The following is a 17,714-nucleotide window of genomic DNA, read 5'->3' as shown; positions in this document are numbered from 1 at the left end:
CTCCTCTATCAAGTTCAAAAAGTTTAATGTAACCAATATATTCAGAGTGAGTGATCAGGAAAGTTCACATATCGATCAAGTGCAAAGTTATTTATTGATATTTTCATACAAAGACATATAAAGCTAATCAAAAACACAAATTAAAATGGAAAGTGATTAATACCAAACAGAGAGACAACTGGATAAAACTCTCTCAATTCATCTATCCAGACATCTGTGGAGGTTCTGCAGAGGATCACACAGACCCACAGCAGCTGTGGCGTAATTCTTATAAATCAAACGGAATCTCTGGCAGACGCTCCTTCACTGATTACATTATACACAGCAGACTGGCTCTGAAACTGAACCAGAGGTTATCGCAGAACTCCCTCGATTCGACTCAAACAAATGCAAATAATTAGCAAAAAGAAGGATAAACTGATAAATATGTGCATTAAGGTGTTTTCCCATTGGAATCTGGGAGTTCTCTATTTATGTCATAATGGCATAATGACCTCACAAACCAGAGCTTCTTCCACTTTATGATTTTCTCATGAGAGCCAAGCTCTGAATTTACACGGAATTAAATATAGAATTGTTGACATTTTATCGCTCATTGACGTAAAGTATCATAAGGAGGAGTCAGGGGAACAGAGAGAGAGCAGCAGAGAGAATAGTATCCTCTCGACCCCTCTGCTGGCCTGTATTTTCCCGGCAGTGATAATGAAGACTTTTTCCCATGACCTCTTCCTCCCTTTGGATAGAAACTCTTGCCTGCAAATAGCTCGCCACGGCCCTAAAATGACTAGAAAAGATAAAGAGAGGGAGGAAAAAAATGTGCTGACAAATGGAGCACACAGCTGTATAAATGCATCTTTTATTCTATATGTCTGAAACGGAAAATCAAGAATAATTCAGCTGATCACTGCTTGGCTTCGGTCCGCCCAGCTGAGGTGGGATGGGATAGGTGGGATCTCAAGCTCAAAGCAACAGACAACTCTCCTCTCCCTCTCGTCCTGCCGCATTCCTGATTTTTTACCGTCACTTAACCTCACAGCTGCAGCCACATTGCAGATGTTTGTCGAGGCCAACGAATCAACGAGCGATTCTTTGACATCTGTGTGTATGTTTATAGATATGAATCCCATTTCTTACCCTCATAAATTTGGGCATACTGTGGGAATCCCGCCGCCCTCAGCCAGTCACATGCCTCCTTTGCCTCGATTTCTGAAAATAAACAATGACATGATTCTTCAAAAGTTTATTAATTAATTTCAACCTGATCACACACACGTTCATGTTCAGATTTATTCATAATTATAACTAGCTTTTGGCCTCAATAAAGCAAAAACATGTATTGCAATGTAACTGCAATATTGAAAATGAAAAAGAAAAATGAAGAATGGGATTCCTTATGTGTGTGGGGTTCTATTGTCTCTTTTTCTGTTTTGTCTGGATCCTTTTACACCACATTTTATTGAGCAAGATCCACAAGAGATGAAAAAAGAGAGTAAATACAAAGTGACTCTCAAAATAAGCCATCATAAAAGCGGATGGGTCAGGAAATGACCTCACCACAATCTGACAATTATATCCTTTTCTTACAGCATTCTCCACATACTTGTGCTAAATTACACATTTGCTGAACAGAAACCACTCACTCACAGTCTGCAGAAATCTCCCTCTGAACACAACACTGAACATTTAACGTTTGCTACATACAGCGCTCTCAAACTAATCTCAAGAAAAAGTCTAACAGTGGTTCTTACACTTACTGGTCGTTCTCATCACTTCATCATGAAGAAGAAACATGTGTGTCCCTCAGATCTGAGCATCCCTTTTTCTCCAAGGTCTCTAAAAATCCCAAATCTGGTTCAATCAGCATACGGTCCAGTTGTGTCCACAGCTGCCTCAGATAGCTGCCTGCTCCTCCTCTGCCCTGTCCCTTTCTTCTGTCCTCTCTCTCTTGCTCTAGTCTAGAACATCCTCCCTCTGACTGATGTGCTCATCAGAGGTGGGACCAAGTCATTGTTTTGCAAGTCACAAGTAAGTCTCAAGATTTTGCATTCAAGTCTCGAGTCAAGTCCTAAGTCAAGACAGACAAGTCCCAAGTCAAGTCCCGAGTCAATGCAGGCAAGTCCAAGTCGAGTTGCAAGTCCTCAACTTTAAGTTTCAAGGCCCAAACAAGTCATTAGTGCTATTTGCCCAAACGAGTGTCTATGTATAAATTACTACAGTAAATTTAAAGTTATTAATACTAATTATAAAGATATAATAATTAGTGGTGTTTCATTGAGTAATGATTCAATGTTTGTAAACAAATATAGGCTTAGTTAAGTGAATTAATAATTTATTTTAAGTCCACTTTCATATGTTAATGGTTTTAATGAATCAACTGAGTCAAATATTTAATAACTTGCTAATATGTTATATAGACGCTGATTTATCGCCATCTACTGACATACAGTGCCCTCCAAAAGTATTGTAACAGTGAGGCCAATTCCTTTATTTTTGCTGTAGACTGAAAACATTTGGGTTTGACATCAACAGATGAATATGAGATGAGAGATTAACATTTCAGTTTTTATTTACAGGTATTTTCATCTGGATCTGATACACAACTTAGAAGATAGCACATTTTGTTTGAACCCACCCATTTTTCATGTTACCAAAAGTATTGGAACATGTGACTGACAGGTGTGTTTTGTTGCCCTGGTGTGTCCTATTAATTGATTATTCAAACAATAAATAGCACTGAATGTCTGCACTCAGTTTCAGATCCATGCAGACTGCATTTATAGTTAGTTAGACGTGTAACCAACATGAAAACCAGAGAGGTGTCTATGGGTGAAAAACAAGCAATTGTGAAGCTGAGAGAAGATGAAAAATCAATCAAACCACTACACAAACACTGGCAATAGCAAGTACAACCATTTGGAATCTCCTGAGGAAGAAAGAAACCACTGGTGTACTAAATAACACACCTCAAACGGGTAGATCAAGGAAAACATCTGCAGTTGATGACAGAAACATTGTGACAGCTGTAAAGAAAGACCCAAAAAACAACTGTTAGTGACATCAGCAACAACCTCCAGAGGGCAGGAGTGAAGGTATCACAATCTACTGTTCGCAGAAGACTTCATGAACAAAAGTACAGAGGCTACACCAAAATATGCAAACCACTCATTAGCAAGAATAGGAGACGAGCCTCAAAAATTCTGGGACAAGGTTTTATGGACTGATTATTTTGACTGATTTTATGGACCAAAGTGATGGAAAGGCTAAAGTTTGGAGAAAGAAAGGATCTGCTCACGATCCCAAACATACAAGCTCATCTGAAACACAGTGTACACAGGTGTACATTATAGTACACATTACACAGGTAATATAATGGTTTGGGCTTTCATCGCTTCTTCTGGGACAGGCTCATTAATCTTCATTAATGATGTAACACATGATGGCAGCAGCAAAATTAACTCAGAAGTTAGGCAATAAGCAAACACCACTCACACTTTCTTCAAAACATCTTTATACAGAGAGGAATGAATGAACTCACATGGAGCCACGGTTCCAACTTCTATGAAATATTTGAAGTGGTCAATAAGGGGAATTGGAAAGCTCATAATTCTCCCTCTGTGTGTTCCTTCATTCAGCTGAGATGATAGAAGATGCTGTCTACGTGTATTATTGAGTACAGCTGGTAGATAATGGCAAATTTAACTGACAGAAGCTGTTATGCTACAAAAACTAGGCACAAAATCTGTTTTGAAACATGTGGATGTGTCATCAAATACATTTGTAGAAGAACAATATGTCAATACCTAAATCCCTTTCTGGTGTTTTTTTTATTCTTTTTGTTTCCGATCTGACATTGTCATTCCTCAGTTTGGCCCGTTCCTGGCGGCAGGACAGGAATTCCTCACACTTTGGTCTGCAGCACAATCCCCAGTGATTAGCTCTCCCCTGAGGGGTATGAATTACTGATTTACAAGAATACCACTGACAAACACAAAGTCCAAGTCTGCGAAACACAAATTCCCTTCACAGCACACTCATGTGTCATATAAATGTCATTTCCTCTGCTACTCTAAAGTATGCACTAAAGGGACACATTATGGAAAATAAGACTGTTCTTGCTCTTTGAACAGTTAATCCTATGTAAACATATGCTAACTTTCACAAAGCATAGCTCATTTGTAAAACAGCTCATTCAGAATCAGTACAGTTATGTCACAACTTTGAGCAGATTCACATACAAATGCCCACATAAAGTAACACATCAACTACTATTCAACAACTTACAACATAGGTGTATAAAAATAGCATCTTTACCATTTAATGCATCTCTAATGAAAGTCACAACAACGAAATACTTGTATGTTACCACCCAAAAACTGTTCAATACTAGTTCTGCATGTTTAGCGTTCAGAATCACACTCACACATGGAAGCAATTAGAGAAAGACACGATGGGGCCTTTTACAGTGCAAACACTGCTATCAAGAAACAGCGCTCAGTGGGGGCAGCCAAGCATGCGGTCACAGGCAGGAAAAGCCCCCCGTGTCACTGCTGTAGATGTTTGTTCAGTTTTAATGGTTTGTTTGTTTATTTCATTGACAGTTAAATAAAGCTTTGTGCTTTCGGATCGCACAAGGAGTCGATTATCAAACGACAGGTTCAGGCAAGCGACGGAGGAATGTAATGCTGTCTAATTATGGGCATTAGCGTGCATAAAACATGACATTACATGAGATTTTATGAGCATTTGTGATGGTCTTAAACATCTACTGAAGTGTGATTTAAAAAAAAAAAAAGTTAATCGTGATGTCATATTGCTGATTTTTTTTTAAATACATGTCTCTTGTAATATTTATAAAAATTAATCAGTATACTATATACACTATCGAAAAAATGTCATCTTAAATAAAAATATAATATCTTGCATGTTGTGGCGGGAGGAGCCAACGACAGACACAGTGGGCGTGGCGTCAAGCCTCGGAGAGGTTTTTATTAAACAAAATATTAAAATAAAGTGTCCAAAGGGGGAAAAGTGTCCAAAATAAACAGGGATCTGGTGTCCTCGTTGTGCTGCGGGGCTCGTGAAGGAGGGCAGTGTTCAGGAGGGAAGGGTCCAGGTAAGGGGCGGAGTCCGGCGGCCGCACGCGCTCCCGTCTGGAGGTCCCGGGGCGCGGGTGACGGCGGCTTCTGTGGCGGCTTCGTCCAACTCCTTAATCCCCGGGTGCTCGACGGGATTCCACGGCCCGGCGTCCTGGCCCGACGGCCGTATCACGGGTGCGGTATCGGCCGGACTGCGGGTCCGGCCGCTCGCGTCTCTGGCGGCGGCGGGTAGTTCCCTCTACGCTCCCTTTCCTGGACCCACGAGGACACCAGCGTGCATGCACGGGGAAGAGACCGGTCTCTCGAGAAGAGGCGCGCTCGGCATTTAACGGCGGCGGTGATGAGGCTCTATTCACATCAGGTGCGCCTCATCACACGCCGCCAGCCCTGGCTGTTTCAGTGTCCCTCCTCTCTCACACACCCACTCCCGTCGGGAGCCTGGTGAAGGGCGGCGAATACGGGACGGGGTGGTGATGATGGACAGGGGGGAGGCAGCCGACTCGTCACAATGTCCAAAACTGACTTTTGTTTTTAGCTGGCATCATAAATCCTTCTTATTTGTTTGATCTGTTTTACACTAAAATATACAACTGTTTAAAAGTTTGGGGGTACTTTTAGAAAGAAATGAATGCTTTTATTCTGTAAAAATAATCAATAAAAGTAAAGACTTTTACATTGTTACAAAACAACTCAAAAATATTAAGTAGCACAACTGTTTTCAACTTTGATAATAAGAAATGTTTCTTGAGAAGCATATTAGAATGATTTCTGAAGGATCCTTTGACACTAAAGCCTGGAGTAATGGCTGATAAAAATTCAGCTTTGCCATCACAGGAATAAATTACATTTTAATATACATTAACATAGAAAACAGTTATTTTAAATGGTAATATTTCTCAACATACTACTGTTTTTAACTCTACACTCTACTTTTATACAGTTTAAGTGAGCATAAGAGACTTGAAAACGTATGCATGTTAGTGTATGTCCAATTGTAGATGGAAAATAAACATTTGATTTTGATTTTAAACATCATTTATATTAAAAACATGACTATTTTTTTAATATTTATTTACAATTGGTTAACCTTAACTTCCTGCTCGCCTTCAAAATATATATATACTTGCACTGTTCTCAGATCAGTAGTAAAACAACATCTAATGAAGCCCTCAAAAAAAGCCCAACCACTGGGCTTGTTTTGCAGAACATTAAAGAGACTCTGGGACCTTCTAAAGCTCAGAGGGGATTCTGGGTAGGCCTGAATCCAAGGCATGGGAATAAAGAACTGCTGTGAAGTCATGAGTTTAATTAACACATTCCGCTAATATCTAATGTCCCCCGCCAACAACCAAAGGACCAAACCAACACAAAAGGTCCCCAAAACAATAAACCTCAACATAACCTAAAGCAAAGCAGCATGCAGAACATGAGTCAGCCAAAGTCACACACTCAACACAAACAACCTGATAAAAAAAGTCACACAAACAAACACACAGCGATCACCTCTGCATAGCGTTACGCTGCTATGGCATCTAATCCCAGCAGTCAGGACACGCAGCCCCTCATGACCCAGGCATTCCTGATCACCTCGACGTGACAACAGGCAGTGCGCCATGAGAGAGAGCAGCAGGCACGGATGCCACGCAGAGCCTGGAGGGCGCGGGGCACAATCAAAGGCATTCTTGTTTTGATTGAGCAGACAAGACCTCTGATTATATAAGAACACAGCTCCTGTGTCCTTAAAAGTCACCTCAGCCCACAAATGACTCTCTCAGGTTTTTACATTCTTTCAGTTTATTCCTCTGCTCCCACTTACTACTTTAGTTCTGGTTATTCCTGCTTTAAAAGGAGACTCGTTTCCATGCATTTTCTTTTTAAAGTAACCAAGCAACTATGTTGCAAAAACTGTTGTTTTATTGTATTGAAAGTGAAAAGGTGGAAAATGGAAGCAGGTTTTGTAAGGGAGGGTGACCAATGTGACATTTGTAACAATACCATAATTCTGTGGTTGATATCAGTTTCACAATTTCAATGCCACAGTGAAACTAGCATGCTATTGAAAACAATTCTGTATTTAAAAAGTTATTAATATTGAATATCAGTGCTAACAAAATCAATCAAGTAAAACATGTAGCCTTAAGGCCCATTCACACCAGGGATGTTAACTATAAAGTTTTAATAATCGTTACAATTGTATAGTCCACACCACAACTATAACAATAACGACACAGAGGAAATAATACAGTTGGAATTATTTTTTTCAGCTGATGAATAATAAAAACACTGACAGCTAATCAGAATATACCCAACATACTTTATCAAAGCAACAAAATATCATTTCTGCAAATATTTAGCTACATGCTACATTCACATTGTACTTAAGAGCTCCGAAATACCCACACCTGTACAGCACAGACATCAGTCCACACTGCCTTTGGAAAAACACTTACATTATACTCTCACACTAACGAACAATTAATGAATTCATTCAAATGTTCAATCATAATCCACACCAGACAGTTAAACCAATAACTCTAGTGCCATTTAATTTACAGTCATGGTGAATTACAACACATTTTACTTCCATAATGTAATGTATTCCTCAATTCCTCTTGAGGAAAAAAAAAATTATGTTACTGCCCTATGGAAACTATCGGTTGTGTCATTGAGCAGCTAGTTGTGTTTACATATGCTTTGGTGTCTATGAGAGTGTGTAAATAGTGTGAACTCTCAGACCACCAAGGCAGTAAAACTATGATTCTTTTTGAGCTTTGTAATGCACACTCTCCCACAAACATTCAGCCTCTGTCTACTCTTCATCTCAGCTATTTCTAACACAACACACACATCTCTCCCATGGGTTTTCTCCAGTCAGTTCCTGTATTGCTCATCAGAGCATGCAGATTTAATACAAACACACACACACATGCACACCAATACTTATGGACCAGTGCCATTTTCCCACACATGCTAAAGTGATTTGACATCCATCCACTGGGATCATAAGGAAGCTTCTTGTTTAACTAAACATGACTTAAATTCCTTCAGTATGGACCATGTCCTCCATACTCAAACTCAGTCATAAGAAATAAAAATAACAAAGTCCTTAAACATCTAATTTTTTTTCTAGGCAGCAATAAGTTCAGATGGTGAGCAAATGTATACTTTTGCTTAAGTATCAGAAAACCAAGTGATTTTAGGAGAAACATCAGAGACAATGCATAAAGCATAAAACATAAGTAACACATAAGAGCATGATTTCCTCCAAAAACAAAACAGAGTAAAAAAAAAAAAAACTAAACAAAACATATGTTTAACTAAATATATATTTATTTTTTTATAACTTTAATTTTAAGCTTTTTAAAATGACCAAATGGCATGCTGTATATCATAAAGTTAAAAAAGAGCCTTTGTAATTTGAGTAATTTGAAGATGCAGATTCTGGTACCTCTAGGTATCGGCAGACGACTGTGTGTTATGGGTAATATCTTAAAACCATTGTGGAGTTTTCCGTCAAACATTCAGCATGATTTATTCTGTCCGTCTTTTAGAAGAGCCTGTTCCAGCACCGCTCCTCTTCGCTACTGAGTTCAGCTGTATGTTTCTCTTTCTCTACACTTCACCTCCTGACTGTAACACTTATGTGCCAGTCCCTCTTCCGCCCTCCCCTTCAGACTCTAAACAGCTGGAGTATGTACAGTCTTCAGCCCCCCGTCCCCCTCCTAACCTGTGAGCATGTGAGAAAATGAGCATGTGCTGCTACCTTCAGGGCGCCATTGATCATATGCACACACACACACGCAGCTGGAGATGCAACCTGTCGGAATGCCTGTTCCCAGACAATAACAAAATTTGGTCAACTGCTAGGACAAATCTCTCTCTATATATAATACTATATAAAACAATGTATAATTATTATAGTGATACATTAAAATCCAAATGTAATACATTTCTGAAACTACCCAACATGTGCCAATCCAATCATATACAGAAGCATAAATTAGCATTTTAATTAATTTGGACCAAACATTCGATACAAATAAATTGGAATGTTTTGAATTGATAATAATATTTTATTCATTCTTTTTGACTTTAGTACTGTACAAATGACAATTTAAATTAAGTACCTAAATAAATAAAAATGTACCTAATTTAAGATCTGTTGCTACTTCTGTTTCATCACAACTCACATGCACTTTAAAATATATAGCTGTCTTTATATTTTAGAAATTCCTTCACAAGGGCATGATGATATTTGAGGATCCTTGGCATCAAAAAGTTTGAGAACACCCACTTTAAGGAACTGTTTTATAGTTTGTTATTGTCTTTTTCTCTCTTTCTTGTGCAGTCGAGCGGTGAAACGATAGGAGGAGGAATAACACTGGAGAAGAATGGTTCACAAAAGAATAACAACGAAGGAGAAAGAGAGACTGCTGTGTGTGAGAGAGAGAGATACCAGAGGGTCAAGTGTGGGCTAAGTGGCTCTGGGCACACTCCCCAGAGTCTTCACACATTCCCTTCTGGGAACAAGACGAGGCTGCTCGTGTGAGGCTGTGTGTGTGTGTGTGTGTGTGTGTGTGTGTGTGTGTGAGATGGGAAAAAAGACAGCAGTGGCAGACAGAGGAATGCAGGAATCATATGGCATGAGAGAACTGAAAGAATAACAATCCATTAAACAGCAAGCTACTTTTCATTGGGCAACTGCTAAAATTTAGGCTGATAGATTTTATGCTTTTGTGAAAATTTGTAAGCAATGCAAAACATGCAACATCAAAATTTGAAGGCTTTCATGTCTCTATGACACTCTGGTATCTAGTAACTTAATGGTCAGTGAAAATCACCTGTCCAATTGAATAAGATACACGATTTCATATATCAGTCGTATCTGTTGAACCAATGCTAAGAACAAGTGATGTGTCAAATTATAATACTCGTGTGTTAGTTCAAACAGTTTGGGTAATACTAATGCGGATCCTAGCCTTAATAAATACCACTAGAAATAAATACTGTTCTCTGTGATTCACATGTATGACCATACCTCTTTTAAGCAACAGAGGGCAACCAAGAGCAAGGGAAAAAAACAAAAAGCAAAGGCAAAAAATCAACACACCAAACGAAATGCAAAGTTCAAGGTTCTTTGAACAAACATTAATTCAATAAGGTGACAACAAAAACTTAAGTGCGCAAACAAAAAAAGTGACTGCGCGCACACACACACACACACACACACACACAAAAGCAAACGTTTCAGTCCTTGCTGAACTATCTTCAGCTTAGTATCACCCTATCTTTTTAAAACAAATGCAAATATCAGTGAAGATCCACACAAATAGTACACACAAAAAAAGGTATAAAAGCTGTCACTGGGGCAATGCCCTTTCCAAAGGTACTAATACTCTGTTGAAAAAAAAAACATCATATGCTGGTAATGTATGTTTTGAAGCATGGCAGCTGGTTTAAGCTGGTCCTTAGTTGGTCATGAGCTGTTTTAAGCTGGCCCTGAGCGATACTAATAGGTCTATGTGCACCTGAGGTATTAATATGCATCTTTTTCAGGTAAAAGGTGTACCTTTTGAAAAGATACTGCCCCCAGTGACTTTTTCTGAGTGCGGAACCACCATAGTGTTTGATTATGATTAGTCTTCATGATGCTTTTCACACAATTACTCAATTTACTGAACAGAAGTTATGTCTTAATTTTTCATCTGTCTAGAGCTTGCAAAGCATGCACTACATTTAAATCCCTAACATACAGCTTTTTTTATATAGTTTTTTTTTTCTTTCCTGCTAGATACTCAGTCCAAACCAGCATCTATTCTGACTTTGCTTTATGATAAAATGTACGCTTTAAAAAAAAATCATGATTCAAGTTTTAAAATCTCCTTTGACTTACAGTACATTAATAGAATGTTCAGCATTCAAAATCAGTTTGCCAGTGCTGACGTTGTACAATACGATGATGCCATAATGGCCTGGATCCATTCTCCTCTGACTTTCTTCTCCTTCTTTGAGTCATTTTACTACAATATGCTGCCTTGCAACTTATTGCAATACTTTCAGGAAATTCCATTCAAATCTAGTTCAAAGTACCACCACCCTCTCGACCACCGTATGCTATTCCAAAAAATAGCATAGATAGTTCCGCTTTTAGTGTGTCATTGTTTTGATAAATGCTTAGCTGTATGGACAGGAGATGACTGTTGGCTGAACTGAATCACTGGCCCACTGAAGCCTAACCCTACCGCTCTGACTGCTGTTGAGCAACTGCACACATGCCTCAGCAGCTCATGATATGACAAACGTACATATTCAGCATCCAGGAATCCACCCTGCATACTAAACGAGAGTTAGATAAGGATACTCATCATGACCCATTTCAAACATATCTGTATAAATCTAAAATAAATATTTGCTTATATTTTCTACAGCGTCTTAGAAATGAAGCAAAAAATGTATTGTGTAATAATAGTTAGGTCTAATATTTCATTATGTATTTGGTGGATTTCCTTATAAAGACACAACCTACGTGCAGTCAGGAATCTGGTATGCTGTACGGGGGTGAAGACTGCTTTTAGGTGAAAAGTATTTTTCTTTCCGATACAAAAATAATATGAAAGTACTTGGCAGGCTTGCACATAACTGTCACAGCTGTGAACCACAAATTAAATGAACAATTCACTGAAAAATTACAATTCTGCCATAGTTTACTCATTGTTGTTCCAGACCTCCGTAGAATACAAAAGACAATATTGATTGTGAGATGACGCTTATGTGCTAGTTCTTTTTGATGAATTAAAAATGAACTCTTTTGAGCTGTTTTTTAAAAAAAAATGAATAGTTCAAAAAGACTCAAAAAGAAGGTTGAATCAGTCTGAAACACTGCCCTGTATAATTTACAGCACAAGCAGAGAAAGCTAATTTAACATTCTAACTAAAATATAACATGTGAATCAGAATCAAATTGAATCAACTCAAATTGAGAGCTTGTGAATAAGAATAGATTGTGATTGAGAACCAGAATCAAACCAGATTTAAATCAAATAGACAGCATGTGAACTGAAATCAAATCAAATAGAGAGCTTGTGAAGTGGAATTAAATCAAATTGAGAGCTAGCTGAAAAAAAAATCAAGAGCTTGTGAATCGTATTCAAATCAAGAGCTTGTAAAACAGATTCAAATCAAACAGAGAGCTTGTGAATCAGAATTGAAACGGATATATTTTGACCTCCCTGACAAAAGACCCCTCCAAAAGCATATTTATGATGGACTGAAGAAAGTGCAAGACATATAATTAAATGGGCTCAAATTAAGAAGCTCATATTTCAGTCTTATGGCACTGCCTTCAGTCCACATTTAGCTCAAACCATTTCACAGTGGCAGACCTGCTTTAATAAAGTGCTGCGGATGACAGGCACCAGGCCCAGTTTTTGATGGAATGAGGTATTCTTGGACCCGCTCATGGTACAGATGCTAACACTTAGTCTGCAGTCAGGAAAAAGAAGGTCAGTTTAAGATTTGAGACACAGTCTGAGAGAATCTACCTCTCAAAAGTTGAATTTTATTTTAAAAAAAGTCAAAATCTCCCAGTAGCCTCAGTGCACTGGGGTCAAACGACCTTATTAAGTGTGGGATATAAATCATTTTAAATGAATGATCTTGTCTCCACAGATGCAGGTGAAAATATCCTTCAGCATGATATGTATCCACATGCCACAGAGTCATGACTGGACAAGCCTGTGATTTCATCAGAGCTTCACAGCCATCCAGACCTCCACGAGCCAAATGACAGAATAACCGGCATGCAGTCCAAACATTCCTGCTGCCGCGTGAGGGAGAGAAAGTGTGTGTGTACGCAAGCAGATTCCAACCAAAACTAAAGCTGCCACACACTGCATTTCTATTGACCTCTAAAGTATTTCACTGTCAAAACAAAGCTAAACATCAGTAGTATTATTACAAACATATTTAACAAATCATATATATGCTTCTCAGTAATACTTCTTGTTAATGAGCAGACAAACCAAAACGAACCACCTAGCTAGACCTCCAAGAAAACAAAACACTGGTGTTGTTAACATTTTGAAACAAACACTGCACAGGGCACACACAGACATACACTTGTCATGTGTTGTGCTACCATACGGTTGAAGCATAAAAGGGTTATTCATTAATAATACTGTTGATTTGTGAATAATGCTTTGGATTAGGACAGGCTGTTCTCTAGTGCCAGAAACACAAAGACTCTTTACATCTAGAAAACACAAGAAAACTTTGTCTTGTAGCCAGTATTACCATTGAAAACAGAAGATCGGCTTAACACCTCAAAGCTGAGAGCAAAGTGCTTCATATTCACGTAAAAAAGACACATCTTTTGGAACACTTAATAACATCTCTGCATTATGTTTGGCATGAAGGTATCATAAAGTTCACAAACATGGAATGTATAGCATCATATGGAATCACTTTAATATCTCAGTTTCTTTTACTAGACAGCAATGACACTAAACGGACAGCAAATGGACCCAACAAGACCCTAATAAAGAAATGTGAGTTTCAGAAAACTGCTCAGATTTGTTGATATACCAACATATGCAATCAAAAGTCAACCAGATTCAATATGAACACCTAAGACAAAGTACTGCTGATATAGACAGAAATAATAATGTAAATCCAAAAAAATGAGTCCGAAATGTTACCCAAAGCACCTCTCATACCTTCGGATATCTTCTTCAGCAGCTGTTGCCTAGCTATGATACGGGCCAGGCGTAGTCCAGAACGCCTGCAGTGGCTGTCCAGTCTGAGGTATATATCTTGAGTCTCTGGAGTCATGCTTCCCAAACACTCACTGTCCATGGATTCATCTAAGAGGTCAGTGAACATTGCGTCCATCTCTCCACTGTCCACAGGTACAGAGGCACTCAGAAGCGCTTCCTCGAACATATTACTTATCCCTCCCTTAACTTTCACGCACACAGTTGAATATGCACTGCAAAACACTACAAAGCGTGCTTCTTTTGTAATTTACTCACTGAACACTGGCAAGTACACAGACTCAAACACATCTAAGCATAAAGTCAGTTCTGATCTGAGTGCACACTTTCATCTGCACCACCCACTTTATGGTCGTGTGACCACGAGAGGAGCCAATAGGGTTGGGAGGGTAGAAAGCACTGTGCGGCCAACTGAACGTCAGACAAAAACCTGCTTCAGTGTGATTTTAGAGTGTGTTTCTCAAGTACAGTGTGTGTGTGTGTGTGTGTGTGTGTGTGGATGTATCAGCCAAAGAAAAGAAAAATGAATGGTACACCTGGGGAAAAACACCATCCGACATACCATAAGCTAGAAAAGAAATCTTAAAAGTGAATTGCAGTGGGAAAGAGAGAGATATTACAGCTGTCAGAAAGAACAGCAATATCCCCAGAGATCTCAAAGACATCTGCTAAATATTTCACATCAAAATCGTCTAGAATAATATATACAGCAGACAGAAAGAAACACTACAGATTATGATAGTAAGCATGATAACTGTTCTCAAAAACAAGGTTGAAGTCAAGACACCAAGATGTTTGGCCACCAGGACCGCTCACATTTAATTGGTCTTGGGTGTTAGGGAAATCTTGGTGCATCAATTAAATAAAGACTCTAATAAAGACTCTTGAATCTTGAATCTAAAGAATAAAAAAAACAATACTTTGGACACCAATGTTGTATCAAAAAGACCAAATTGTATTAAGATTTTTGACAACTGTAATAATTTAAATATTTTTTTTGTAGCCAATTTAAAACAAATAATTCTGCAAAACAAACTGTAAAAAAGGTGAAAAGTATAAAATAAAAAAAAACTGTAAAATAGAAATTATGCAGGATAGGATTATTTCTGAATATGCACAGATCTGATGAAAAACAACACAAGCTTGAAAGTTAAAACTCATTATGTTCTGTAATTGTTGTTCATAAATCACAGACAAAAATAATTAACAGTTTAAGTTGAAATAATAAGGTGTATCCCATTAATTAGGCAAAAAAAAAAAGAAAAACTGCATTTCAAATATATTTTGTTAAATGTAAATGTAAAAAAATATATATTGTTCAAAGATACCGAATCAATATCTGCAATTCTGGCCTCAGAAAATACCTTATTGCCATGAGCTCCACAGAAAACAGTATCATGTGGAGCTGAAACCGACAGTTCCAGACCTGGCCAAGCATTTCTACTGAACTGTTAAAATTATATATATATAAAAAAATTTAAAAAAATAAAAAACTTGAATATTTGAAGCATGCATTGACAAGCCTGGAAAGATGCTGAAGCATGCTGAGGAGAATCTGACAATGACTGCCATCTGGTGTTCATGGAATGCAATTAGTTTTGTAAAAGCCATTCATAATTCACTCAGTTCAGCTGAGGACTTCCTTCAGGCTGCATAACCGCGACAGAATTCAAGACACCCACATAAGGGCTGTGCCAAAATTACTTAAACATGAACTTGATCCATGAAAACAAACCCGTGTCATTACGGACATTCACTTATGAGCTAAATCCAGCACGGGTCAAACAGAGGTGAGTTGTTCATGGTCTAAATCAGGGGCACACTGCTTACAGTAATCCCACGTTATATCAGAGAGTCCACAAATTCTATATCCACTAAAATCCACACAACTACAAATTGTGATTTTAATATATTCATCCTTAAAAGCAATGTTTACCCAAAGGATAAAAGTTCTGAGTGTTGGAGCAGAAATGAACCCTCGGGATGAAAAGAGAAGAATGAGGTTAGTGGGTTGAAGGAGAGTCTGTAAAGCGCTCAGTGAGTCCAGATTGCTTTTAAATGAACTTTCCCTGTCATTTCCTCACTTAAAGCCACAAAGGAGTGAGCAGAGCCTTGCCATTCATGTTCTAATTGACTAAAATTACATTATTCCCAAAGGCATTCGAAGAAAGATTCTCCAGCTCAATATAGGTCACTGAAATACTGTAATGTACTATTCACATGCCCCCTCAGACTTCTTAACCAAGTGGATTTTAAATGCAAAAAGGTACCCATGACTGCTGTTTAAAAAAAAAGAAAAAAAGGGTTTTTGACAGAAATCACTCATGTCATTTACAATCCAACAATCATAATCTTTCTCATCACCCTGAACAAATTACATTACACTGTTTGATTTGCAAAAAGCTCAGGTACAAAGACAATCTTAAATACTGAAATTCCCTACATGATAGAGCTGATGAAAGACTGTGGAGGACAATAGCATAGGTTTAAAGTGAGAAGAAAAAAAACGTTTTTGAGCTTGTATGAAAACTATAGGCCACTTTGTAACATACACAAATGTTAAAATGGATGAGAACTATATTATACTACAAACGTATTCAACTAATATTCTATCACGTTAGAATACAAACTGAAGCATTTAAAAATCCTAAAATACACTAGAAATAACCATAATACTCCACAATATACCACTTTTGACAGTGTGAAGAACATTTAAAATAGGTAAAAAAAACCTGAGACGGATCGAGTGTTAGTTTGAGTGTTAGCCCTGATTAGTTTTTGTGCAGGAATGCAGCGCATTTAATCGAGTTGAGAGCCAGCAGACATCAGCTAATGACATTACGCGCAACTGCGGCTTTACGCGCACAACAGACCGATGGAGCGCAATGTCAATGTTGATTTTAATTATTTATAGACTACGCGAGCATTCATCACATGCAAGCTTATTAAAATCCATCCCAGTTAAGAGGGCACATAATGACCATGACCTAAAAACCTGACCTTCCCCAGGCCCGTATGGCAGTAGGTATATGATTAAATGGACGATGCCTTGTTGTTTATTTGTAAAAGTTGATTCGTGTCCTGCCACTGACCTGCCAGTCGCTTCTCCCGTATGTTTCTCCACAGTAAATCCCAGGCTTTCGACGTGGAGTCGCGCAGCTGCTCGCTGATTGACCGCCGAAGCTGCAGTTTGTTGGACTTTCGCCTCGTTGTCATCGTGAACGGTGACACATATCAGCGCCGTGCCCGGGTTTCATCGGAGAGGACCGTTATCCGTCGCTCGGACTCGCTCCGGTGCCGCAGTTGTCACTCCACCTGATACGCGGCGCTGCGTCACCTTGCAGCAGGAGAACAGCGAAGCGTGTTTATATTCCGCTCCGACACGAGGCTGCATCGGACGCAGAATCCACTCGGATGGGTCTCATGCTCTCTGAGGTTTTCTCGCGTCTCTAATCAGCGCAATATGACAGCGAGGACAGCTGTGTGAACTTTCCAGCAGTAATGCAATGCAGAGGCGCACGGTACCCTCACTACAACACTACTCTCTCTCTCTCTCTCTCTCTCTCTCTCTGTTCCAAGTTCATAGAGGAAATACTGACACTGGATATATATATATATATATATAGTTTTTCTATTTGTATAAAAAACATATAACTTGGCAACAGAAAGAAAGAAAGAAAGAAAGAAAGAAAGAAAGGGAAAACTGAACCTTTCCACTTTTAATGGCCAGGAAACACGTTGACCTTTAGTGGGGCATGTTGTCACAGTGGAAAACAGCTTATTAACAGCTTATAACGATTAACTAATTTAAAAAAATATAAAACAATTATAAATTGTATGGATTTGT

At 38.5% G+C, this 17,714-nt stretch overlaps 1 protein-coding gene across 10 annotated transcripts in view; it reads right to left on the bottom strand.

The window, feature by feature from the left end:
• The window catches only part of LOC306864518 (stAR-related lipid transfer protein 13-like), a 30,843-nt gene extending 13,405 nt beyond the window's left edge, over window positions 1-17,438 (bottom strand). The window contains exons 1-3 of one of the 10 annotated variants that reach the window (XM_079408573.1): window positions 16,960-17,383; window positions 1,135-1,206; window positions 164-784 (exon numbers count right to left, since the gene is read on the bottom strand). Coding sequence is in view for 4 of the 10 variants with exons in the window: in XM_079408568.1 (XP_079264694.1) it covers window positions 1,135-1,206; window positions 13,811-13,985 (247 nt within the window). In the remaining 6 variants the exon portion in view is untranslated. Of the gene's footprint in view, window positions 1-163; window positions 785-1,134; window positions 1,207-1,754; window positions 1,953-8,544; window positions 8,711-13,810; window positions 14,188-16,959 lie in introns of those variants that run through there. The other 9 variants (XM_079408574.1, XM_079408572.1, XM_079408576.1 and 6 more) reach the window with 9 other exon arrangements.
• Window positions 17,439-17,714: the final 276 nt, after the last annotated feature.

Source organism: Barbus barbus (assembly GCF_936440315.1).
Source record: "Barbus barbus genome assembly, chromosome: 45".
NCBI lineage: Eukaryota > Metazoa > Chordata > Actinopteri > Cypriniformes > Cyprinidae > Barbus > Barbus barbus.
Note: the sequence above shows the minus strand (reverse complement) of the source record. Positions and strands in the feature narration are given on the sequence as shown.